The 27337-nt window shown below is 44.9% G+C and overlaps 1 protein-coding gene and 1 long non-coding RNA gene across 5 annotated transcripts in view; both read right to left on the reverse strand.

The window, feature by feature from the left end:
• The window catches only part of RELL1 (RELT like 1), a 70053-nt gene extending 58389 nt beyond the window's left edge, over window positions 1-11664 (reverse strand). For 2 of the 4 annotated variants that reach the window (XM_036066148.2, XM_078068487.1), the window contains exon 1: window positions 11449-11664. In XM_036066148.2, coding sequence (XP_035922041.1) covers window positions 11449-11536 — 88 coding nt within the window. In that variant the 5' untranslated portion in view covers window positions 11537-11664. Of the gene's footprint in view, window positions 1-9556; window positions 9678-11448 lie in introns of all 4 variants that reach the window. The other 2 variants (XM_078068488.1, XM_078068486.1) reach the window with 2 other exon arrangements.
• The window catches only part of LOC144381331 (uncharacterized), a 178665-nt gene that overhangs the window by 132588 nt on the left and 18740 nt on the right, over window positions 1-27337 (reverse strand). The gene's annotated exons all lie outside the window — the stretch shown is intronic.

The following is a 27337-nucleotide window of genomic DNA, read 5'->3' on the forward strand; positions in this document are numbered from 1 at the left end:
ATTAGCTAGCTTTCACCATTAATGAACTTTTCCTGACCCTTACACCATCAAGACTACATGCTGCTCTTACTTCATGATTCCGGTTTCCCAGCACTCCTTAAACTTTGAAAAACTGTTTCTCTCTGGATGTCATAGATATTAATTAAACCTATACCCTATGTGTCGTATTTCTATCACTGACCAAGAACTATGTTATTCATTTTATATGCCAAACAATTCTGAGATGCATAAAGAACAGATAGTCTCCTCAGCCCTGTCCCCACCTCTTGGCCCTCCCCTCCCCCCATCTCTCTGTCTCTGTCTGTTTCTCTGTCTCTCCAAAGCAGCAACTTAGAAACAACAAGAAGGAACAGCAATATCGGCTGCTTTGCTGAGGTACTGGGGCCATGTCTCAAACTCAGGACTTTACTGAGCTCAGCCTCTGGGGCTCTGCCATCACATCCCAGTGCCTGGGGGCCCCCCTTCCGGTCCCCCATCCTCCACTCCACCCAGCCTTAGGCCCCCACTGCCTACACAATAAAGTGCACAGTTTCTGGAGCTCCACAGCCTCACCTCAGCCTCCCGTCTGCAATTTTCACTGAGGAACCCTCCGTTCATACCGGGTCTGCACTGACTTGTCCTGTCCTGCCTCCACACCTTTGCACAGGCTGTTCCTTGTGCTGGCCATGCCGCCCCTCCACTCCCTTTAGGGTCTGCTGACAACACCAGGCTTTCGGCATGTTGAAGTCCCTTCCACCTCTCCTATCGGAAGGCAACTCCCTCTTCTGGAATCCCATACAGCATTTTGTAGTTCTTGGATTGTACCAAACTCATTCTCCATTATTCTACAGTGATTTGTATTCAGAGCTTATCTTTCCCTTCTGAATCTCAAGTTTGCGGAGGACAGAAACCAAGCTTGTTTTGTTCAGTTTTTTTAATTTTACATACCTACACAATACCTAATACTATCTCAAGTAAGGCCCTTTGTTTTTTCATGAATCGCACGCTGCCTGTAGGGAATAGCTACCTGTTTCACCTGCAAAGGTTATATTAAGACACGAACTTGGCAATCCTGCGTATGAAATAGATTTTTCCCTCGGAACCCTGCTTCCTGGCTCCATCACCTAGCTTCCAGCAATCTTCAATGCCTCTTGTTTCTAGCCACGCTTGTTTTGTGTTTTGCCTTTAATGGAGGAGGAGGAGGTTGGAAAGAATTGAGGAAGCTGCAAAGGAATTAAGGCTCCCCATGCATACAGCACACACATGCGAAGAAAAATGAAGGAATGCCTGTTCATGAGCCATCTGCCAGTTCACCAATGCCAGGAAATCCCAGGCTGCTGTTTGTATCACGTAGATAATTCACACGATTGTGTTGGAGACTTCCAGCCATGAAGAGCTGTTAGAATGTTTGAAAATTAGCACTGCTGAGTTATATCGTGAGACAGAAAGCCCCGTGAATTCTTCAAGCTTCCACCCCTTACAGGAATGTCACAAAAGCACGTTATGTCTGTATTTAAGCACGGGGGAGGAAGGATGTTGCCGATATTGAAAAGGATTTTTTGTTTGTTTGGTTTTAACTCTACCTATCACGTGACATTTTATGTATGGGTTCTTTATAAATCTTCAACCACTCAGCTAAACCCCTCTGGCCTGTTAAGAAGGGTAATGGCATAATTGTCTAATTTGTGTCTTTTTAGGAAACTGAAGTCCATTTTTCCTTAATATCCCCCTCATGCTAAAACTTTTTAAAAATTCATTTATAAACCTAATGACATGTAAACTGAATTACTCCATTCAAAGATTTACTCTTAAAGCAAAAAGGACAATTCCTAAAGAATTCCTTGGAAAACAGCCCATTTTCCACTAAAAAGCAAAACCTGCATTCAATTTCTGATGCCTTCATTTCCTTTAAGTAGATGGGCCTATGGTGAAAAAGTTAAAAAAAAGAAAAAGATTAAATATACAACCTTCCTTGTAGCTGTGGTGCTGAGCACACAGTGCATACAATTTCACATAATAACAATAGAGGACGTTTGAGAACAAGGAACATCCATTTAGCTGTGGTTTCCCCTCATCCGTGACGTGAGTGAGACATTTCACTTCTCTTCATCTTGGTGAACCCTCAGTAAATGCGTTTCCTCATCTCTGCGAGACCGAGACTGCAGCAGCCTGCTTCTCAGAGAGCTTGCAAGAATCTGAGCAAGCCTTGGAACAGTTGAGCATGTCTTCCACGCTCTGCTGCCCCAAGGACCGCTGGTCAGACAGACACAGTGAGAACAACTGCATAGAACTTAATGTTTAATACCACGGGATGGATGCCACGGGCCTTCATGGACTCTGCGCATCCATTCCCAGGAGATAAAATCAGAGGGAAAACCTAGGGAAGGTTTCTTGGGAGTGCTACCCTTGATCTCAGCTTGAACAATGGGGGGAGAACAGGATGTGGACAGCGCGGAAGAAGGGAGAGATTTCCTGGTTAAGAGACCCACTGCCCCCTATTTCTTCCACCTCTTACCTCCCCACTCAAGTATGATACTCCAGCAGCATCACCTGGGAGACATATGAGGAGAGCAAATCCTCCGGTCCCTTCCCACCTCTACTGTCACACGCTCTGGGGTGGGGCCCAGTGATCCATCTATGTTTTAACCAGACTTCTCACCTCCTCTCTTCCATTGACCACTCGTTCTCTTCACCTCACTAATGCCAACATTTCTACCAGGATCAGCTTAAACTTCATTTCCTCCCGAAAGTCTTGCTCAACCTGTACTAGACTCTCTCATCCCACCCCCAGCCCCAGGTTAGGTACTTGGGCCACGTGCCAAACATACTAAAGACACTTTATCATTATTGCCTGTTTTACCACCTTCCCAGAGAACCTGCTAGCTCCATAAAGGCACAGACTGAGTCTATTTTGTTCACATCACTTCATCCCCAGTGCCTTGCGCACGGTAAGGCATTTTACTAACATTTGCTGAATTAATAAATATATCAAAGCACCGTCCCGTGAAACAAAGGCATAAAAGAAAGATATAAAGTATTATGGAACATGACAGACACACATTAATAGATGCCTTTGGTGCCCTGGTTCTAGGAACACAACTGAATTTAGTTCACCTTTGAAAACAGATTCGTGAATGGATTTGGGTTTTGAAAACTTTTGCTTTGAAAATTTTCATTAACACTTCCAAACATATCAATGTCCTACCATACTTACCCGATGAAGCAGTACTTGCTTACTTTTATCGTCATTCTTTTTTTTCACAATGACCAGATTTTTGCACCTCAGGCCTGGGGAACAATATGGCCCATAGAAGCCGGCAGACAAAACAGCCTCTTATTAATTCGAGAAGGGACGGAGAGGGGAGACTATAGCTAACGTTTGTGGGTGAATACTGGAAAGCCTAACCCTTCACTTTATTGTAAACAAAAAGCCAAGTCAGACACCTGGATTCCAACTCTGGCTTCCTTCCTCCCAGTATTTAAGTGTCTGCTCTGTTCTAGGTCCTGTGCTTGGATCTTAGCCGTGGACAGTGCCCAAGACACATACACAGGCCCTCTCCTCACCAGGCCTAATGGTCTGCTCCCCCACTACAGGCTAATGCTGTTCCTGACTCCCACAGGCCACTGAACTCCTCGGGGCTCGGTTTCCCCATCTGCAAAGAGAGCGGGTTAATTACAAGATGACCACCAAAATCCCCTCTGACTGTAACTAAGGTTTTACAGCTAAAAACACCACAATCTCTCCATAAGTCAGTTAGCCTCAGTCATGCATCTCAAGTCCTGCTTACCCAGATCCAGAGAGCTGGGAAACCAGCATGAGGATCAAGTGCAAATGTAGACCAAGGAGCCTTATCAGAAGCAGCAGAACTGGGGCCACTTCAATGGAGAGCCAGCTTTAACACAATGGGAAGAGTCCTAGACCGAGTAAAGGAACCTGCTTAAGTCCTGGCTAGGCCAACTTAGTGTCCTCAATTCTAAATAAGCTTTGAGGAGATGGTCAAGGTTCCTTCCAGCCCCTAATGCTACAGAATTCTACTTCCTCATTCCAGTATGTGTTTTTCCTAGCACCACCAAGCAATAATTGTATCCTGAGGCTATTTACCTGGATAGAGCATCAGATCCCACAAGTTAAGGGCTCAGTCCTACAAGCCTGCCCATCCCCTCACCTTGGATGCCAATTCCAAGTCCAGGTTGTCACCTTGTGCTTCTGATCCACAGGCTATAAATCAGAGGTTCCCATAACTCCACACTTGGGTGCAATTAATTTGCTGAAGCGGCTCACAACACTGAGAGAAACATTTGACTTACCGGCTCACCGGTTTCTTAGAAAAGATATAACTCTGGAACAACCAGATAGGAGAGACACATATGGTAAGGTATGAGGAAAGGATGTGGAATGTCCACGCTTTCTAAATGCGCTACTCTCCACACACCTCCAGGCATTCACCAACCCAGAAGTTCATCCAGTCTTGTTGTTCAAAAGTTTTTTTAAAGCACTTAATCAGAAGCTCTCCCCCCTAACTCTTCCCCTTCCCAGAGGTTGGTGGGTGAGGCTGAAAGTTCCAGTCCTCTAACCACATGACCTTTCAGAGGACCAGCCCCATCTTGAGGCTACCTAGGGTACCACCCTGAGTCCAGAGCATCCCCTCTAAGGGGGCTCCTCATGAATCACAAAAGACACTCCTACCACTTGGGAACTTCTAAGGGTTTGAGGAACTTTGTGCCAGGAACTGGGGGCAAAGACTAAATATATTTCTTATTAAACCACATTCATCATAAGATTTACTTCAATGCAACATTCACTAGTCAGCAATGATAAGAGGAACAATGATCAGTCCAACCCTGAATAATCACAAAGTATGTCAGGAGGATGATCACATCAAATCCTAGGAGAACACTGTCAAAATTCTGTGACTATACTTTTGGATCGACTGGCTAGAGAGAACCAGATAATTGATGAATCTTCCAGAACTCCTCTGAAACAAGTGTCACATTCTACCCTTATAAAGGCAATGGTTTTTTTCCTTTCGTCTTTCTCTCCTTCCTTGCCTAATTTTGGTAGCTAATGGCTCAGCCCCACATATCCCACGCATCGCAAGAGAACTCCCTGCCAAGCCCACTGGTCCCTATTCCTCCCCCCTTGAGGCCTCAGGTGCTCCCAACATTGCTTCCTCAGCCCCCACCCCTGTCCTTACACAACCAGCCTCAGTGGGAGCTGGGAAGCTAGATGAGATAGGGGATGCCTCAGGCAATAGCAGAGGACCTGAAAGGAAAATGCTGGAGCATTTAGGAAGTTTGTCTCACCGGATAGTGCTGGTAGGTTAGTATTTGGTTCAGGACAAAATAATAATATACTTTCTTCGTACTTACTATGTGCCAAACACTGTGCCATGAACTCTCATGTTTTAGAGCTCATGTAATTGTCACAACAACCCCACATTTTCTCCCTAATACAGATGAGGAAAGCGGTTCAGATTTTTCCCCTCCGTACAACGGCATTTTATTTAGTGGTGGGAATGCATACACACAGGAGCATGCAAACAGAATGACGGGAGGGGAGAGTCGATACAGCTGCAGCTGTTTAGAACCCTGGGATGAGCAAGGGGCCCCTGGGTGGCTCAGCCAGTTACGTGTCTGCCTTCGGCTCAGGTCATGATCCCGGGGTCCTGGGTTCGAGCCCCACATCAGGCTCCCAGCTCAGTGGGGAGCCTGCTTCTCCCTCTCCTCCCAGCTTGTGCTCTCTCTCCCTATCTCTCTCTCTCTCTCAAATAAATAAATAAAATCTTAAAAAAAAAAAAAAGAAAGAAAGAAAGAATCCTGGGATGAGGAAAGACAAGAAGGTGGGGGCCTTGGGGGATGGCGAAGGCACAACAGAAAACCAGTTGCCGTGAGTTCCACAGTTTGGCAAAAGGATTCTCAAGGTGAGATGACCGGCAGCGAAACTCAGTTTGCCTGGGGTATCTGCCACTTTCTATCCATCCCTCCCTCCCCAAAAAGTCCCTGGGCAGATTCTGGCTTTTTCCCCCTTACAAAGAGAGCCATGTCAGTAACTGGCAGAGGAGAAACGGAGCCCAGCTTCTCCATAAAGTTGCCATTATAGGGGGCATCCATCCCCAAAGCCACCGAGAAAAGAGAAAACCTCAGCTTTGCCCAGGTATCTTTATTTTAGCAGATTCCACACTAGGATACCAAAATAGTGCTTCTTTTCATGAGGTACCACTCATTTGAGGAGTTACTTTTCTCCATAGGATATTTTACTATTTTAAGCAGTTGTACATTTGGCTGCCCACAGACAAGAACAAATGAGTCATGGAGAGGAAATGCAGGACCAAAATCCTTTCCCTGAAAACCTGGAGGTCAGATGTGCCTCGAAATTCAGACTTTGTAGATTCTAGAAAGGTAATGCAATGCATTTAGCACACATTATGTAACACTCCAAAATCAAATTTATTGAGATTACTGCAGCAAAATTTAGTAATATTCGAACTAAGTGAAATGAATACGTACTACAGAATCTTATATTGGTTCTGGTTAGGTTTTACCACCAATGGGGTATGCAAAAAAGCCTCAAAAACTTGGTGTTCAGAGCTTTTCTGACTTCAGAATTGTCCAAAAGGGATTACAGGCATGTGCAAATGGCTCAAATACTAGAAAACATAGTCAACCTACCAGTAATCAAAGACGTACAAATTAAAACAATCAAGGTACCACTATTTGCCTTATAAATTAGCAAATGTGTTTTTCTGAGACAATGCCAACAGTTTGAAAACTGAGTCCTTCAACACTGCTGTGAGCAGTAAACTGGGACAACCTTCAGACCACCGATACTGGTGTCATCAATGGCCTCAAAAACATGAATACCTTTGACCCCAACACCGCCTTTCCAAGAACTCCTTTTCCATGGACATCATCGATATCTAGACAAAGCTTTACACACAGACATTCACTGAAACAATTCATTTGAGGGGCGCCTGGGTGGCTCAGTCGGTTAAGCGTCTGCCTTCGGCTCAGGTCATGATCCCAGGGTCCTGGGATCGAGCCCTGTGTGGGGTCAGGAGGCGGGCTCCCTGCTCAGTGGGGAGTCTGCTTCTCCTTCTGCCTCTGCCCCTCCCCCCACTCATGCTCTTTCACTCTCTCTCAAATAAATAAAATTTTTAAAATTTTCAAAAATAACCTAATTCATTCGAAAATTCAAATTCAATTAAAAATAACTAGCAACGACTGAAATCTAAAACAGAGTCACAAAATCAGTGAATCCATACAATAAAATATTATGCAGCAATTTTTTGAGTAGGTAGTGAAATGGAGAGACTTCACATATAATATTAAATGAAAAACACAGGATCGGGGTGCCTGGGTGGCTCAGTCGGTTAAGCGTCTGCCTTCGGCTCAGGTCATGTTCCCAGGGTCCCTGCTCATTGGGGAGCCTGCTTCTCCCTCTCCCCCTGCCGCTCTCCCTGCTTGTGCGCGCCTGCTCTCTCTCTCTCAAGTAAATAAATAAAATCTTTAAAAAAAAGAAGAAAGAAAAACACAGGATACAAAATTATATTTGCATTATGATCTTATCCAAGCAAAAATAGAGAGAAAACTAGAAGGAAATACACTAACAGTGGCGAGTGCCTTGGAGTAACAAGACCAAAGGGTAATTGTCTCCCCTTTAAATCTTTAAATCTTTGGGAGAATTTTCCAAAAGGACCAAGAGCACTGTATTTTAGCTGAAGGGAAATGGAAAAAGAAGGCCTGTCTACATAACTCCCAGTCAATGGCAGCAAATTCATGAATCTGAGGTGCCACTCTGGGCTTTTATAAACGTACAATGAACCTATCTTTGCATAACCACCACCACCTCCAGAATGACAACCTTATAGGACGTGTGGTCTACATTTATTAGACAATTTGGCTGACATTTTAAGTCCAGCCTAATGGAAACCATGGGAAAGAAATCCAGAAAGAAACAGTACAAAGGATAAGAGATATGCTCACTGGCAGTCGGTAAGGCAGGCAACGATAGGAGCTAGCACATGCCCATTCTACAGGTAAGAAAATAGAGTCATAGACAGCCACACTCCCCGAAGTGGCAGGGGTTCTCCCTGACTTCCACTCCAGGGCTGTCTTAGAGCTTGGTGCTCTTTCCACTCTAGCTTGCCATTAGCCTATTACTTGGTGATTCTTTATAAATATCGTCGAATAAAAAGAAATTTCTCACTAGCAAGAAAACCAAAATGATTTACTAATAATAAGAACGGGCTTCAGAAGCTAACAGATCTGACTGAAGGTCAAAATCCAACTTAAATATTTCAGTGACTTTTTCAAGTTAACTTCTCAGATACCCGATTTTCTCATCTATAAACACAGGAATAAAACCACATAGCTGACAGGGTGTTGAAGAATTAAATGATCTGAATACTCAGACCAGAGCCTGCCACAAAACAGGTATAACAAACACTGCATCCTTCCTCCAAAAAGAATGAAGTGTCTACAATGAACCAACTCCAAATTCCAAGTTTAGTCCTTGTTGGCACACCAGACTCCTTATTCTCCCTGCTATCAGGAGCCCACCAAATCTTTACCAATTACTGAAGTGCCCTAAAATAATTAGAAACCACTCAACATTAACAGTTTTAACCAATGACAATTTAAATCATTTTTTGTCAGTTTTAAATAATTTCTCTTTTGTCTTAACATGTAAGTAAGCTTCAACATCAGAGCCAAATTCTTTAAAAAGTAACAATGAAATTTTTTTTCTATTGCCTGGGGCTTTGGCCTGTCTCATTTGAATTCAACTACTGAAACTCCCACATCATCTGTTTGATTAATTTCCTTTAGGGGGGCAAAAGGGGGAGAAGAGAATGAAAGGCACTTCTCAAATTTTTAATTCCTCTTTAAATTAGATTTGGGCATGGAAGTCTCAGCTCCCAGGATGCTTGCTCAAAACATTCTGTCCACTGACTATGTTATTATGTGGCTGCACAGCTTGGCTGCTACCTGGCCAAAGGAGAACCCAGAATTTAATAAAGCTTATCTTTAGCATCAGATGAGGAGTAGGAGGCTGGATGGAAGCCCACAAAACCCGAGGAGAGTGCCATTCTCTCTTCACCAGCCCCCGAACCTTTTCCACCCACTCCTTTCTAGAAGGCCGTGCCCATTGTCTGGTAGAGAAACTAATAAGCCCAAAGGTTGAGTAACCAGAAACCTTAAGGGCATAAATAAGCCAAGATGTGGAAAATCATCCCTTCTGATGCCTGTGGTATACAGTTTCGAATGTGGCTTCTAAGAGACAGAAGTTTAACGAGATCCTTCTAGCAGGCAGGAAAAGAAAGAGACATTGTCACTACCCACTGTGAAGTTACCTGTCTTTTTCTCTGCCTCCCAACTTCTGCTAACCACATGCTTACAATTTTAGGATGTCCTACACTTCCGATCTTAGAATTTCAACAAGACTGCTGAGGTTGATTTCTGTTCTATTTTCTCTCTGGGGAGAAGTGGGGTACCGTAGAGAGAATGAACTTTGGAATCAAGCAGGCTAGGTGATCAAAGATACATATAAAGATACACACACACATACACACACGCTCACCTCCCACTGGTTCTGCTTCTCGGATTGAAGGCTGACTGATACATCAGCTATGTGACTGGGCCAATTATTTAACTGCTCTGGGCCTCAGTTGCCTCACAGTAAATAAGAACTTCATAGGGCTCTGAGAAATAAGTGTAGAGAAAGCATATTAATCGCCCAATTCAAAGCTTGGCATACAGCAAGCACTCAACGCTGCTGCCTATTTCCTTCTTCCTACTTTCCTAAAACATTACCTACAAACATTAATACCGTCATAGATTCCAAGAGGACCAGATGTTAGCTGGTCAGGACATCTTTTCTTCATACAGGACTCAAGTCACACGGGCACCTTTGTACTCTTTCCTTTTTAGATACTTTGTTCTTCTTCAATGGTAAACTTTCATCAAAAAACGTTGCTCTGCAATTCGATGAGAACTTTTTTCATCACATACCAAACCTGAGAGCTGAGTGTTGCTCAGAGATCCATCGAAACACAAACTTAACCGAGGAATGGACATCCCTGGCTGATGGCTGATTGTATGCATCCAATGCTGATTTTTTAACAATTTTATTCCCAGGTTAAGCTATTCAAATTCTGGGGCAGCTAAGTACGGTCTACAACCCCGAGTCCAATTTGAACCTGATGATGCACCCACTTGTCTCAGCCATGAAACACGGGGTGAAAACCAAAATCTCCCATCCAGTAATACATATCACTAGCTTCCATTTCCCCAGGAGGGATGACTGAAGGAAATACGGGTCTGCTAATAAAGGCTCAGGAGACATACTCTCCATCCTGTTGCCTTCCTAACATGTTGTTTTCTGTGAAAAAGTGAAGGCCAAAGTGATAAGCCAGTTTAAACTGTAAGAGATTCGAATCTTCTCAGGAGTAAAGAGCAGTGTACGTGTTTGTATGGAGGAGATAGTCACGGTTGGAAGGCTTCCAGATGCTTATTATTTGGACGTGAAGAGGAGCCACTCAAGCTTGGGAGAGCTTGCTGATGTAAGATTCCAGGCTGTGGTAACCCCAACTGGCCAAGAAGGTATGCGTTTATTATTATTATTTAACTAGTGCTGTAAAGTGGCAATTAAAAGGGAAACCAGTGGCAAGGAATCCCTGGGGTCTACAGCCATAAAAACAAGAGTGTAAGACTGGACTTCCGTAAAAGTTACACGTCCTCTTAGATTTCAATTAAAAACTCCTGCTCCAAATTCGTCATTGAAGACAACACTTTTATGGTCTCTGCTGGTGGCTTCCTGCTCTGACCACAGAAGGTTCCTTTGTGGTGACAGGAATTGACTCAAAGAAGAAAAAAAAAAATGTAAGTTTACAAACGCGCCTTCCCTTTTTCCAAGCCTGATTTATCCAGGATATGTGGGGAAGACATCTGAAAGCCCCCAAGAATCTATCAACCACTACAATTAATGAAAACTTGGAAAGGAAAGAAATGGAACTCCCCAAGGTCTTAAAATATAAAACAAAGGTGGGGGGGGGGAGCTACGACAGCGCACCCGGTCGCCGGTGTCGATCTTCCGCTCGCGGGGCCTTTGAGGACAAGCGCGGCAAGGGGTCCGCGGGGCTCCAAGGTGCTCAGCCTGGCGGGAAGCGCCCGGACGGAAGCCAAGACCAGGCCCGGTCCCTACACCCCGGACAGCTCAGAGGGGCGGGCTAGGGGTAACAGGTCCTCAGAGGAGCGGGCGAGAGGAGGGAAGGCGGGTCCCGGGCAAGCGGGAAGGGAGGGACGGGAGCCGTCGCCCCGCGCCGCACCCGGCCCGGCCACCCTCCAACAGCCAGATGTTCAGCGTCGGGATCCCGCGGCTCTGCCAGGGCAAGGGCAGCTCAGTGCACAGCGGGGCTGCCGTCCGGACCCCTCGCCTCCTGCCGAGCGCCCAGGCCCCGATGGGACACTCACCCGGGGCCACTAGCGGCGAACTCACGGTGCCTCCCACGAAGACAGCGGCGGCCAGGACCGCGGACCCCGAGAGTTCCCCTGGGGCCATCGCCGCGTTCCTTCGCCCTCCACCCACCGGGCGCCGCGTCCCGGGATCCAGCAGACAGTGCAGCTCGAGAGCCGGCCGCCGACGGAGTAGCAGGGCTCGGCCCCCGCGCGCTGTGAACCCCGCCCCGTACAGCACCCTCTTCTCCGGCCCCACCCACCCGGCTCGGCCCGGCCTCTCCCCGCCAAACCCCGGGCTCCGCCTGCCCGGGAGCGAGCCCCACCTGTGGCCCCGCCCTCGTCCCCGCCCATCGCGGCCTGACCCCGCCTCGCCCCGCGGCGTCCGCTTCCTTTCTAAATTCCACCGCTTCTGCGGCCGCCCGGTTAGGCCATGACCCCGCCCCTCCTGTCCCGCCCACCGAGGTCCGACCACACCTCCCTCCGGCAGCCCCGGTCACGCCCACTTCTGCCTGGTCCCGCCTCTTCTCGCCGCGCCCGCTCCGTTTCCGAGTCCGGCTTCAGCGCAGACGCGGGGATTGCGCGGGAGCTAGAGGAGCGGGCGGGTTTCCGCGGCTCATCCTGCCCTTCGCTGAGAGCAGACGGGCGGAGGAAGAGGAAGAGAGAGAGCGGGACAGGAAGCTCTAGATGACCTGACTTGACCGTCATCGGAGTGGGCATTAATTCTTTGTTGGCATTTCTATTCAGCTGGCATTCCCCTCCGTGACTGGTCCAGAGAGGGGCGCTGCGCCGTACGTGAAGCTTCACTGTTTGAAAATTGAGGAGTAAAGGCAAATCCTTTAAATTTCTTCCTATCTCCGCTTTCCTTTAAGCTGCTCCTTTTGGAGAATAAACCTATACATACCTGCAGGAACAAATTGCTTTTTTTTTTTTAAATCGTGCGCCCACATTGCACTTTGCAAATACTTTCACGAAATAGTTCTTTAGGTACCTCGTCACTTATGATCTCCTTATATCCTCATGTCAGCTCTGTAAGGTGAGTAGTATCCCCATTCCACCGGCCGTTGAGTAAACCCACGGACACTGTGATAAACTGGAATTAACTCGTCTTCATGGTGTTTGCTCACTGCTGTGCTCAATGACAACACACACTAAGAGTCAGAAGTGACTTTGAAGTTGAATCATCATGTGCATTGATTAGACAAGAGCCTTTGTGAGTAGTTCCCTCTTTACTGCACTTGAGAGACCCCTGAAGCCAGGTAGTCAGGCCTTCAGTAACGCTCAAGATCACAGGCATGGTGAGGGGGGTGAGGTCTGAGGGTTTTCACAGAATGGGGCTCTTCCTTGGTTTGACTGTCACCTTTCAATTTTCAAAAGAAGACTATTTATCTTCTTGTTGAGTCCTGGAAACATATAGACTCTTACAAACACTGGGAATCCCCAGAAGCTTGGGCCACTACAGATAGCTGGGGCTGAAGGATGGGAGCCCCTGCCGTTGGAAGCCAGGGGCGGGCACTGTGGGTCCTGTTCAGTTGTGGGCACATCCTGCAGTCTGGCAGGTGAAGCCGTTTTATACCACCCTAAAAACTGAGAATGGCTGCAGAGGGAAAACGTCCATGTAGGTTTCTAACTTAAAAAAGGAGAGAGTCCTGGGCCTAGAAATTAAACTGTAAACTGTAAGTTGTAGCCAGAACCAGCTATATAATTTGCAGAGCCTCGTGTCTAATGAAAATGCAGGGCCTTTTGTTCAAAACTTATTAAGAATTTCAGGATGGCAACAGCAGGTGTTAAAGCAGTTGTGAGCCCTTCTAAGCATGGAGCCCTGTGTCCAGGTCATATACCCATAAAGCCAGCTCAGGTTTTGGCACTTAGAATGCAGCAAAATGCTTGAACCAAGATATCTATGCAAAATGTAAAATATCATTTGAAAAATGAATCATGTTTCACTCTTTTTTTCACAGATTGAACTTACTAGTAAAAAAACAGGACCTTTTTTGTTAGGTAATCTCTACGCCCAACCTGGGGCTCAAACCCACAGCTCCAAGATCAAGAGTCGCACGCTCCACCGGCACCCCAAGACAGGGCCATTTTAAACAACATATTTGAATTGGATGTCTACTCATGGCTCTCCAGAAATAAAAATACAACCCTGTAATTAAAGCTGGATGAAACCTTAGTAACCGTCTATCAAGCCCCTTACTTTAGAGATGAGAGATAGTTAAGTGACTTGCCAGATACCTCATACCTAGATGAACCAGGGTTGGAACCCAAGGCTCTGAAATTTCCCTTCTCAGATTTTTTGTAACACCTAGCTGTTTGACCCAGTCTCTGTAGATACCTTCCTGTCACATAACCCCATATATGTGCATTTGCACATTCCACTAAAGGGAGGGAGGGCAGGAGGGAGAAAGGGATGAAGGGAGAGACAAAGGAAGGAAAGAAAATCAAGCTTCAGTTATTCCCCAGGTACTTACCACTACAGATTTGCTTGCACAATTTAAAAAGCCATCGTTTGTTTTAGTTTAAATGTGAAGACTTCCATGTGATGGAAGTTTTTTATCTTAGGAAGGGGATGTCACATTTCTTCTGAGGAAATAAAAATCGACACCATGAGGCTAAGGGATCTTCCCATTTGTTTCAGAAATAAAATATTAAAAGGTAGAAATAGCTGTTAACAATAGCTCTCATTTATTCGTCCCTTAGATTTAGCCCCATCCCACAGTGAGCACTTTTCCTGTGTTCCTTCATCAGATCCTCACAACTTGATATTTGGGGAGGTATTGTTACTGCCCTTCACTTCAAAGCTGAGAAGATCAGGATGTGAGGAATTAAGGAATTTACCCAAGTCACACAGCTGCTCCATGGTGTTGCTGGGGCTCAAATCCAAGATCAGCTCACTGCAGGCCTGCACTTGAACTTCTGCTTGTACTGTTCTGCCTCCAAAATGCAAAATACTAGCCAATTAGCTCTCTTTTTCCAATACAAAGTCTTAGTCTGTCTTTGCATGCTTAACCTAGCCTTTTTGAACCCTGTGTCAACAATTAGATGTTTTTTTCTTCAAGGAGAGTGTTTATGGGGATAGGTTATAAATAAGAGTTTGGAGGAATCAAGTTTACAAACTTAGGCAATGGGCTGTCCTTTCTGTTTTTTGTTGGTTTTTGTTTTGTTTTGTTTTGTTTCCAGTGTCTCTGTAAGAATTCAGTTAATCATTCCCCTTAGTAGAAACCTTTCCTGTTTTCCTCTGTGCCGCTAAGGTGGTGATTTTCATCACCATCATTTAAATGCGTAAGACTCAGTTGGCTGGTATTTACTTTACTTAATGTTGAACAAACTTCCTCAGAAAGTCTCTGTAGAATTTCTTCCTTCTGTGATTTAGATGTAGTCATGTTTCCTTTTGAGAGGTTATATCCAGGAGAAAAGCTGATAATTAAAAATATATATATATATATGCATATATATAAATGTTTGCAGGGAATAAAATGATATTTCATACAACCTAGGGTTATTTTGATCTGACAGCAAGCATGTACCATGTTCCTAGTACTGGGTTGAGGGTAGGAGGCCAGAGGGGAGAGTCACTGAACATTTAGTAAATGATCAAAGGCCCGGGGTGGGGGGGGGCATCCAGCCCTAAGATTCTACACCATAATAAGAAGTCAACAGAGAGGATGAAGGGTGCCAGAGTCAGGCTAGAAGGAAGGGTTTCTCAAAATTATCAAAACACTATGGGCCAGATAATTCTGTGTTGGGTGGCTGTTTTGTGCACTGTAGGATGTTTAGCAACATTCTCTGCCTCTACAAACTAAATGCCAGTAGTACTCTTCCCACCACCGCCCCCCTCCCCCCGAGTTGTGACAACCAAAAATATCTCCAGATATTACCAAATGTTCCCGGGGCGGGGGGGGGGGGGACAAAATCGCCCCCCCGCCTGCTGTGGAGAACCCCTGGACTAGAGGAATTTCAAGAAGACCAAAAGGATTGCAATGGAGGCTCGGAGCAAGTCTTCATGGGGAAGGTACAATTTGGGCTGAGTCTTGGGATTCGTGGAAAGGTGAGGAAAGTGTATGAGCAAATGTACAGTGAGAGAATTTGCATGGTGTCGACTCCACAGTGATGAGCATGCATGAGGGGAAGAACCAGAGAATGGGTTGGCAATAACCGTGGGTCATAGCTGAGCCTAATAGTCAAGAAAAGGAGAACAGAGAACTTCAAATGCCCAGGAATTGTCATAAATTATCATAAATTATTCTGTCACCAAAATAAAATTTTTTTTAGGGGCAGTGAGAAGAATTTCCATTGTTCAATGAGATTGTTTTCATCCTAAATCAGGAGCTGCAAATACAGAAGTCCTAATTCTGTCCATGTGCCCGGTAGATGTTGGAGGAATCTGATTGCTAGGTGTGCAAGGGTGTTCATAATCTCTGCTTCCTTTCTGGACCACCACATTCTGAAAATTGGGTGTAAGTGACTTGGGCCCTTTGCTGGTAGAGCTTCAACACCAGGTGGATAGACATTGACATGGTTGTTCTCTGTAAACAGCAAGAGAGAATTATAGTGAGGAACTGCATGGTTTGGAAAAACGCACAACGCACATTTCAGAGGACAGGGTACAAGGTACTTAGGCAAGCTTCCTTTTGATTGCAATCAACAGAAACTTGAACACTAGCTCCATAAATAGTAAATGTATTAAGAGGGTAAACTCTTTCATGGATGTAAAAAGAGTCAGGCCCCAAGTCCTCCAGCACATTAGAACCAGGAGCAGTAAGTAGTAAATGTAGGAGGTAAGGCTCCTTCTCCAGCTCCCTGGACTGCCACATTCTCCTCACTTCTACCTCTTAGCAAGTATAAGCTTCCTCTCTGTCTCTCTTTTTGTTTGTGTCTTCTATCTCTCTCTGGTTTTTATTTCTGTCTCTGTCTGTCTGTCTGCCTGTCTCTCTCTGACTCTCTCTGCCATCTGCTGCTTATTACTCATGTATCTTGGCCAGGGCCTCCCATAGCTGCCTCACCCCCAGGCCCTGCTCAGCATGACCTCCACAGCTTGGCTGCGGATCGGTTTCCCGTGTCTCAGGAGAACACGGGGCTGCCCACCTGAGTGCAACTCTTCCTCCTAGATAGGGACATTGGGCATGGTCCTCTCACTCGCTGATAGCTTCTGCGCAGAAGCGAACAGAGGCAAGATTTTCCTGAAGAAAGAAGTTATCATCAGTGTCAAACGTACAGAGTAGTCCAGTAAAATAAGGACTGGAAAGTTATCCAGCTAATCAGGCACCATGGAGGTTGCTGAGGGACCCGTGAAAGGACACTAAGAAGCATGGTGAAGGGGAGGCCAGAGTGCAGTGGGCAAAGAAGTAAAAATAGTCCTAGAGAGTTTTCTTCCCAGAAGCTTGGCTGGGAGAGAAAAGAAAAGGAGGGGGAGTGGGGCCTTGGGAGTCAGGAGAAGGCTTTTATGAAATGGAGTGGATTTTATGGGACGACTGGAAAAAAGACAGAAAGGAAGATGTGAATAGGGTGGGGGGATAGCTAATGCAACAAGGTCCGGAGAAGACCCCTGATGGGATCAATAGCATAGGGTTGTTGGCCTTGAACAAAAGGCACACACCTTGTGCTCTGAAATTGAAGGGAAATGGGAAAAAAGAAAGAAAGAAAGAAGAAAGAAAGAAAGAAAGAAAGAAAAAAAGAAAGAAAGAAAGAGAAGGAAAAGAAGAAAGAAAGGAAGAAAGAAAGAGAAAGAAGAAAGAAAGAAAGAAAGAAAGAAAGAAAGAAAGAAAGAAAGAAAGAAAGAAAGAAAGAAAGAAAAAGAAAGAGAAAGAAAGAAAAAAGAAAAAGAAAGAAAGAAAGGAAAGAAAGAAAGAAAAGGTACAGATGTGCATATACTTACAGGTGGGAAATAGAAAATCGAGGAGGTTCACGTGAACTGAGGCAAAGCCATGCTTTGACAATGGAAGGGAAGGGAATGATGCAAGGTTTGAGGAGACCATGGTCAGAGCCATCAGTACAGGCGTCTGGGTTGTGTACTGCACAAGGGCACTGTTTATTAACCTATCCCAGAATATGAAGGCGAGAGATTCTGGCTTCCTGGTCAAGTCTTAGAAAAGCAGAGGAGAGCTTCCTCCTGTAAACTCACACCGCCCACAAGGCTGTGCACACACACAGAAGAGTACACATGTATACTCTCCCCGGCACTCACACACACTTACACACTCATGCGTGACTGGGTCCTATGTAATCATGCTCTGAGCATTCCTTGAGGTTTTTTCCTTTCGCCTACAGAAGCCTGACTCATGCCAACCAGGAACCAACCCTGCTTTTCTCTCCCTGGGGATGAGGGGTAGTTGCTACCACTGTGAAGACCCAAAGTCAGGGGCAAGCGGGGTGGGGCAGTGTGTGGACAGGTTTTAAGTACTTGGGCCCAGGTATGCTGCCCCCTGGGGCCCTGGAAATGCCACTTCCTCCTATCCTGAGGACAGAGCTCTCCAGATTGTACAATATCAAAACTAACTGGAGGGAGGGCACTTTTTGCTAATTCGTAGAGATTCTGAGAGTGCTGCGGGTTTGCATGGTCGCCGGAGGGACAGTGGCCTGGTGGTGCAGGCAGTGCTGCGTATCGCGGAGGGGACAGCTGGAGTGGAGCCCATGAATTTTTCATGGGCCGATCTGCTCAGTTGAATGATGCTCGTGCCTAGCTGTGCCTGGCAGCCCAGGGGTAGGAAAAAGAAGGCAGCTTAGGAGATGGATCCAGGTTTAGGGTTTTTCCAGGAAAGAGCCTGCCATCTGAGAGGTCTTTTCAAGTCATTTAGCAGTTTTGAAGGATAATGGGTTCAGGCAACAAGCTTCAGCGTAGGCTGGCTAGACAGGAAAGGGCTGGGGTACAGGGAGAACTTGAGGGGTCTGGTGGAGCATGAGGGGCATGAAGCAGGGTGGTGGGATGGAGAGTATGGGAGAACCACAGGACGGGAGGGTCCTTTCATGACATAGAGATGCTGCCAATTTCTTCAGAACTCGGAGAATCCCATATGGGCCAGTCTGTTGCCAAGACCCAGGTCAGTAACACAGACGCTCCTTTTCACTTCCTTTCGGCACGGCCAGAAAGTTGATCTGCTTGGCTAGGAGGCTAAGAACGCTGTCCCTCTGTGGGTGATTGTCTTCTCAGTCTGTCCTGGGCTCAGTGTGGGCCAACCACCAGGCCCCATACAGCCCCCCGCCCCTCCATCATGCCCAGGAAATTTTCATGTTTATTTTTATTTTAAAGGTTTTCCTGAAACGGCTATAGAGAATCAGAAGGAAAATAGGAAAAAAGAGGAACAGGAGGACAGTACAAAGATTACAGAACATCACATAGCGGTTGCAGAGCTTAAGCCAGACTCTAGTTATACGGGTTATATGAGTTAACTCTGTGATGATTTCTAACCATGTGAAATAACTACAAGTTATTTCTTCTGGTAAAAATATAATGCAAGTCACACATATATTTTTAAATTTTCTAGTAGCCATATTAGAAAAAGAGTAAGAACTGGGGCATATGAGTGGCTCAGTCAGTTGGGTGGCCGACTCTTGGTTTCTGCTCAGGTCATGTCCTCGGAGTCCTGGAATCGAGTTCCGAGTCAGACTCCGCGCTCAGTGGAGAGTCTGCTTGGGGATGCTCTCTCTCCTTCTGCTCCTCCCCGTGCTCACATATGCACATGCGCGCGCGCGGTCTCTCTCTCTCTCTCTCTAAAATAAATAAATCTTTAAAAAAAAAAACAGGTGAAATTAATTCTAATCATGTATTTCATTTAACCTAACGTATCCAGAATATTATTTCAACATGTAATCAAAATTTTGAAATTGCTAATGAGATGTTTAATGTTGTTTTTATGGTGCTCTATCTTCAAAATTTGGTGGCTATTTTCCATTTATGGCACATCTCAGTTTGGACTAACTACATTTCAAGTGCTCCATAGCCACATGAGACTGTTGTACCATATAGAGTCCCTAAGTGACTGAAAAGCCTCTTAGACTCCTACCCTCTGCTTTTACTCCAAGGGTCATGTTTATCAAGATTCTCTATCCTTCTGAGCCTACAGGAGGCCCTGGGGACCCTTGCCTCCTAAAATATTTCTGTGTCCACTCTGTCTGCTGATACCGTGAAGAAACAACAGTACAAACTACTTGACGTGTGGTAGGGACGGAATAAAGCTTTAGGGTTCTGCCCTGGGTCTCAGCATTCATGCATAACTCTTTCACCAGAGACATGCTTGGCCAGGAGGGAGCTGAGTGCAATGAGCATCCCTCCCCAATCCAGCCGCCCACCCCCCCCACTCCCCACCATGAGACTTAATGAAGAACTTTGAGGGCGCCTGGGTGGCTCAGTCGTTAAGCGTCTGCCTTCGGCTCAGGTCATGATCCCGGGGTCCTGAGATCGAGTCCCACATCGGGCTCCCTGCTCAGCGGGAAATCTGCTTCTCCCTCTCCCACTCCCTGCTTGTGTTCCCTCTCTCGCTGTCTCTCTCTCTCTGTTGAAAAATAAATAAAATCTTAAAAAAAAAAAAAATAACTTTGCTGAAATTCTAAGCCACCTTTTCTTCTGTAATCACACACCAAGATGTCAGAACTGGGTAGGCCAGTTTCTTCTACTTCAAAGCAATCACACAAGTTTTTTTCTTGCTGAAAGGACTTTGTGTTTGACTTTGGAAAGGCAAGCTATGTCAACAATCGCTTCTCCCTAAAAGGCATGATTCTAAGCGTTCTCATATTCCTTTTGTGTTCCTCGTGGTTCTACGTCATGCAGTTGCCTCTGAAACGGAGTCTGTGTCTAGCCTGGGCCGCCCTCCCACCCACCGTCCCACTGTCGGAGTGCTCCTTGTAGAAGCCTGATTATAGCAGACACTCCTCGGCTCAACACCCTTCCAGGAGCCAGCCCTTTGCTGCCTACGGGGTCACATTAAAACTGTCAGCCCGATGTAACCTACCTGTCTACCTCTGGGTAGTTCCGTTCCATGCAGGCAGGACCCAGCTCCCCCTCTCTGCGTCCAGGCTCCCTCACTTTTCACATATTCCGGTTGAAGAAGGTCGGTCTCTTAGCCTCTCTGACTCAGTCACCACTGCCAGGTGCTTATTCATGGTCAGCTGGCCCCTAATTGCTCTCTGGGTACAATTCTAGGATGGCCACTCTGACCTCTAGGAATGGCTGCAATTCTCTTCATTGCCCCCTCCCCAAACATGTATGCTGCCTACTCTCCCCCCTCCCCCGCCCCCACAACATACTAATACAAAGGTGCTGCGTGTAACAGACTTTTCCTGAAAGTTTGGCCAATACCCTCTGTGGATCCAGCACAGACAGAACAGGAAAGGAGACTGTTCTCATAATTCTCTCGGCCATCATGGCCATGGAAAATTCCTTATTGGAAGCACACCACACTCCTTGGGTCTCCACTCACCTCTTTGCTTTTAGGATTAGAGCAAAGAACCCTTACCTCTCCTCTTCTAGAATTCCAAAGCCTTCCACACACTCCAGGGCCAGTTTGCTTCCCCTCAACAAGATCCTAAAATTCTCGTTACTTTGTGATGCAGAGGATTAGCTGATCTTATTCAGATTCCAGATTCCATGGAATCCATGGGCCCCTGAGGGGTCTGTAAATAGAAATAAGGGAGTTTGTGGATTTGGGCAGGGAAAAATATTACATCTTTATTAATCTTGCAATTATTCATTCAATTAATCTTAAATTATTCATCCAGTAAGTACTCATTTTTTTTTCAATAATCTTGAAGTGAAATTTAGCATTGCCTTCCGTTATGAATGTAGGCAACATCCCACAGTGTCTGCCCCACTGGCCTCAGGAGAAATCACAGATATTTTCATATTTATTACAGTTTTGCAGATGTCCCAAAATGTGGCTTAGACCCCTGATTATTTCGAAATCACTTTGAGGTTTAAAATTTCAAAGGTTTAAAATAAGATCTTAATATTTAAAATGTGAAGTGGTACATATCACTCAACCACAGTTTTTTTCAAAACTTTTCGATAATATTTCAACGCAACTGGTTTCTTTGTAGTACTACATATTTTATCTCATATATTTGAAAATACAGTTTGGAGAAGAGATTCCACAGGCCACGCCATCCCGTCAAAGGGATCATACACAAAAGCACACACCAAAAAAGTATGGAACCCCTGCTCTAGGAGCTGCCTTTGAATAATTCCCCCCCCCCCTCCACACACACACACACACTGGAATTTTCTTATGTAAAAGGTATCTTCCCGCTGCTGCTTCTCTAGAAACTGCTGTGGTTATAACCAAGGTTTGGGGGATTAAGTTTATTTAGCTGGTTAGCTAAATGCACATTTCTATACATTTGTTTTGTGGGGATATTTCTGTCCTCACCCATGGATGAAATTTAGAGCAAGCCCCATGATCTTCCTGGTACCTTCAAGGTAATAAAAGCTGCTCTGGACACTAATTGGAAGTCCAGTCCTCTGTAATGATTAAAAACTCTTCTCTCTCCTATGCTCGTGCCCCTGTAGATAGGATGCCTGCCCTGGGAAGGCTGTGTCGTCCATTTACTGAAGCAGTGATGTGCCATCCACGGGCATGCCTTAATTGTCCCTCGGCTGCTGGAGGATTGGTCCCGAAGGTTCTCAGCTGAGAGGATCTCTGGAAGTTGGCCTCAGCAAAAGAGAGCTACCTCCTTCCCGGGGACATCCCTTACCCAGGGACTGGTTAATGGGAATGGGGGAGCACCGTCTTCCCAAGAGGGACGACCTCAGAAGAGCCACCCGTTCTAGAACTCCGCTATGGGAAAGGTTGGAGCCTCTGTAGAACTGCATCCCAGTTCAGTGCCTTCCTCTGCCCAATCCTGATCACACCCCGCCCCTTGCGTGCAAATCCCCATCTGAGTCTGTATGCTGGGGACCCAATCTTTGCCCCTCCTTCCCCGCCAGGTCCTTCTGCTAGTCATTTCCCCTCCTGCTGACCGCTTTTTTATCTTCACAGGCTTAGGTTGTGAGGGAGAGGAGAAAGGACAAAGAAGTTCTATTTGCGTATTCTCATCAGAGCTAAATAGGAATGGAAAGTGGTTAAAGCAGACTTTTCTCTCGTGTGAATTTTCATTGGTTCTTTGGAGACCTCTCCTCCTGCTCTGCCTCCCACCCCTGGGAATCTATCTTCCTCAATTCTCATCAAAGAGGGAGAACATCTACTCTGGCTGTCTCTTCACTTATTCCTCAGGCTCCAGGCTTCTTTTCCCTGAGGGCTGCCGGCCCCTCCAGACCATCCTTGTAGACAGGACCTAAGACCCCTTCCCAGGCCTGCCCCACAGGAACACATTCTTTGCTTCAAAAAACTGTGGGAATCACAGCCACTCTTTCCCCAAGTGAAGCCATTTCTTTGCTCCACTGTCAAAGTAGCTGACCGAGTCATCCCTCACCATTCAGACTTTGCAGGTAGAAGACAAGCACCAGAAAGAGGACACATATTAAGCTGAGTGGCGTTGCCCAAAAGTCCCCCTTGCCTTGAAGTAAAGAAAGAAGAACCCCTTCCCTCTCCTCCTATGTGATGGTGGTGAGAGCTTAATGCCCCAGCACAGCAGCCACTCTTTCTAAAACTCTTCTCTTCTCCTCTTCAATTATTCCCAACCTTTTTACACCTCCTATACGAGTGAGGAACTCAGTCATGTCACTGGTGTTCAACCTCCTCATTGATAAATCAGCGACCCACACCTTACTTTGGAATGTGGTATCTATTATATCTTGATGCCTTAGTTGAAACAGCAACTGGTACCTTTGTAATCGATCTTCCTTTTACCCTCTCTTTTTCTTTCTTTATCTCCCTCCACATTTTTGACCTCTATTGCCTTAATCTCTCATTATCCCTTTACCTGAAGTCCATGCTCCGGCCAAATGGGTCTACCTCCAAGTTCACCAAGGGCCCCATAAATACTCCTACCTGCTCTTTCTTCAACATCTGTCACCCTCCGATGCCCTACAAGTTCTCCACATTTCGGAGAACACGTATCAATTCATGTCCGATTCCTCTGGAAATGGTATTCTTAACCACCTCTGTCATTGCTTTGCCATTCGATCCCCACACTGAGCAACTTACTGGACTCTGCTACTTTCTGATCTATGGGAAGCCCCCTCCTTCCAACAGATTGCAAACATTGAGGGTAACAATGATGTTTTCTGTGAGTAGAGAAGTAGAATTTTTTAAATGTACCAGCACATTCTCTACCTGGATGTTAAGGGAATAAGTTCTTTGAAATACATATTCCCTATTATAGGGAGTGGAAGGGGTAACTTGAGTATGCTCCATTGACCCAGGAGAAGGGTGTCCTGAACAAAGGTGCCCTCTAACCCCTGTGGTATGCAGGACTCATAATTACAAAGGTGGTAGAAAATTACAGAGGGAGCCTCTTTGGGAGAAAGGGATCCCCACCTTTCTCAAACTTTAATATGAATATATAAAACACCCAGGGATCTTGTTAAAATGCAGATTCTGATTTAGTAGCTCTGGGATGGTACCTGGGCTTTTGCATTTCTAAAAATCTCAGAGATTGAAATGTGGCCATAAGCAACATTTTGAGTAACAAGTATCTACACTTCAAGCTACACTTTTGAGGTTCAACATAGTGAGAAACTATTTTATGGATTAGGATCGTCCCCACTGAGGTTCTTTGGCAAGTGTATTAGATACCTACTGCTCTATAACAAAAGTATCACAAACCTAGTGCCTTAAAACAACACACATGTATTACCTCATAGTTTCTGTGGGTCTGCAATCCAGGTATGGCTTAATTGGATCCTGTTTCAGGACCTTTCATGAGGCTGTAATCAAAGTGTTGGCCAAGGATGGGGACTCATCTGAAGGCTTGATTGAAGAAAGGCCCACTTTTAAGACATTTTAACAGTATTTATTCTTCCAATCCATGAGCCTGGAATGTTTTTCCATTTCTTTGTGTCTTCTTCAATTTCTTTCATAAGTGTTCTATAGTTTTTAGAGTACAGGTCCTTTACCTCCTTGGTTAAGTTTATTCCTAGATATCTTATGGTTTTTGGTGCAATTGTAAATGGGATTGATTCCTTAATTTCTCTTTCTAAAGGAGATATTTGAAACACACATATATCTGGCAAAGGATTAACATTTAGGTTAATCATCGTCATAATCTCTTCTGGATGAATAAAAAAAGATAAAATCTTGGTATAAAAATGGACAAAAGACATGAAGAAGCATTTCAGAAGAGGAAACATGTGACCAACAAACTTTTGAAAGATATTTAACCTCAATTCTAATCAAGGAAATATAAATTCAAATCACTGAGGAGAATTGAGTGTACCCACTGCCCCAGGTTTTCATGCCTCCCTATATCCACACTCTTTGGTAGTGCTCTCCCTCATTGATTCTGGACTTGACCGTGTCCAATCTGACAATAACAAACTTACTGCAAGCACATACAAGCACGTATGTATTTCTGCTCTTTCTCTTACTCTTCTGTCTGTCTGAGCTCTGAGAACCAGCCTGGACTGTCCTACCCAGTGATGAGAGAGACCTGTGGAACAGAGATAAATCACGAGGCCATCCTAGAGCAGCCAACCCACTGGTCACCTGCCAGCTATCTGCAGGGTGTGAGCAAGCCCGGGTGAGATCAGCAGAGCCATCTTGCCTACCCTTGACTAGTGAAAAATAGTAAATGGGTGTTATTTTAAGACATTGAGTTTGGTGGTCATCAGTATGCACCAATGACTAGCTGATGCTGGTACAATTTTACACCCATGATACTGGCAAAATGCAGAAGTCTGACAATGCCAAGAGTTAATGAGAATGTAAAGCAAAGGAAACTCCTAACACACTAATGGTACAAACTGATAAAACCCCTTTGGAAAATAATGGACCGTTATCTTATAAATAGGAAAACACCTAGCCCAGCCCAGCTGTTCCATTCTTGAGTGTAGGCATGCATACCTTATAAAAATGCATATTCCAGAGATCTGTGTAAGAATGTTCACAGCAATATTATTTGTAATAGCAAAAAATGCAAATAATCCAAGTATCTGACATCATAAAGGAAAAAATAATTTGTAGTATTTAGACAAAATGGAGCAGTGAACGAGAAGAAATGAAAACAAAATGTATCAATATGGATTAATCTTACAGACATAGTATTGAGTGAAAAAAACACATGGCAGAAGAATGCAAGCAATGGAATACTGTTTATATAAAATTCAAATAGATACAAAACTAAATGTATTGTTTAGAGATACATACAAATGTAGTAAAACTATAACACAAATTATTATCACAAAATTCAGTTAGGTGGGTTCATTGGGAGAAGATAGACTTCAACAAGTTTGATATTAAGCTGGGTTAATAGATACACATGTATTTGTTTTAATCTTTTTTTTTTTAAAGAGAGAGAGAGTGTGTGCACACACATGTGAGTAGGGGTGGGGTGAGGGGCAGAGGGAGAGGGAGAGAGAATCTCAAGCAGGCTTCACACCCAGCATAGAGCCCAATGCAGGACTTGATCTTATGACCCTGAGATCACAACCTGAACTGAAATCAAGAGTCAGACACTTAACTGACTAAGCCACCAGGAGCCCCTGTTTTATTATTCTTTATATCTTATCTGCTATACATCCATTTATCTATATCTATCTATCTATCTATCTATCTATCTATCTATCTATCTATCTAGGGATCCACTCTATTGAAACGTTGTAAAAAGAGGTAGAGAGCATTGGAAGCATGTCCGTATCACTGTTGTTAGAGGTACAAAGCGGAGCTCAGGGGATCTCACTAACACTGTACTTCTTTGATGTCCTCATCAGGGAATGATGATAGGTATATGTTTTGTTTCCTGCTGGGTTTTTCCCCCCCAAAATTAACAATTTCCAAAATACTTCATTTTGTTATTTTAAGCACGTGCCCTTTCATGGTGACTTCAGATGACGTTTTGTGAGCGTGTGAGCAGTGTGCTGTTTCCTGCACTAACAGTGATGTGGAAAAGCAGGTGGTTATTAACTACCTGGAAAAATGAATATGAAGACACAATATGCGTCAAACAATTCTCTCAAGTGTCCGAGTTACTCCCTAATGTAGGAGAGGCTAGCCTTTTCAGAGGCTAGGATTGCTTTTAACTTGCAATCAATCAACTGATAGCCACCCTAAGCCTTGAACTGTGCTGGATGATGGGCTTACAAAAATATATAAGTACATACCCAAGAGAATTGAAAATGTATGTCCGCACAAAAACATGTACGAGAATGTTCATAGAACCATTATTCTAATAGCTAAAAAATGGAAAGGACCCAGATCCTATTAACTGAAGCATGGATAAACAAAATGTGGTGTACACATACAACAGAATCTTTTTCAATCATAAAAAGAAATAAAGTACCGATACATGCTATGACAGGGATGGAAGAAGCCAGACATATTGTATGATTCCATTTATATGAAATTAATGTCCAAAGGGGCAAGTCAATAGGGACAGAAAGTAGATGAGTGGCTCCTCAGGGGCCGGGGTAACCAGAGGGGTGATGGGAATGACTGCTAATGGGCATGGGGTTTCTTTCATAGGTGATGAAAATGTTCTGGAATTAGATAATGGTGATGGTTGCACAACTTTGTGAGTATACTAAAAACTACTGAGATTTTCACTTTAACAGATACATTTCCTGGTATATGAATTATGACTAAAAGAAAAATCTAATCCATTCTGTTAGGCAGGATAGTGGTTACTGGTGATGAAGGGGGCAAGGGCCTGGGAGCAAGCATGACAGGACTTTGGGGTGCTGATCATATTCTGTTTCTCCATCTGAGGATTGGTTACATGGCTCAGTTCACTTTGACTTAGACTTGTACCCCTAAGTGTACATTTTTAGGGTATATGTTGCTAAGGGTTGAATTGTGTTCCTCAAAAAGATATGTTCAAC

Source organism: Halichoerus grypus, chromosome 3 (genome assembly GCF_964656455.1).
Source record: "Halichoerus grypus chromosome 3, mHalGry1.hap1.1, whole genome shotgun sequence".
Taxonomy (NCBI): domain Eukaryota; kingdom Metazoa; phylum Chordata; class Mammalia; order Carnivora; family Phocidae; genus Halichoerus; species Halichoerus grypus.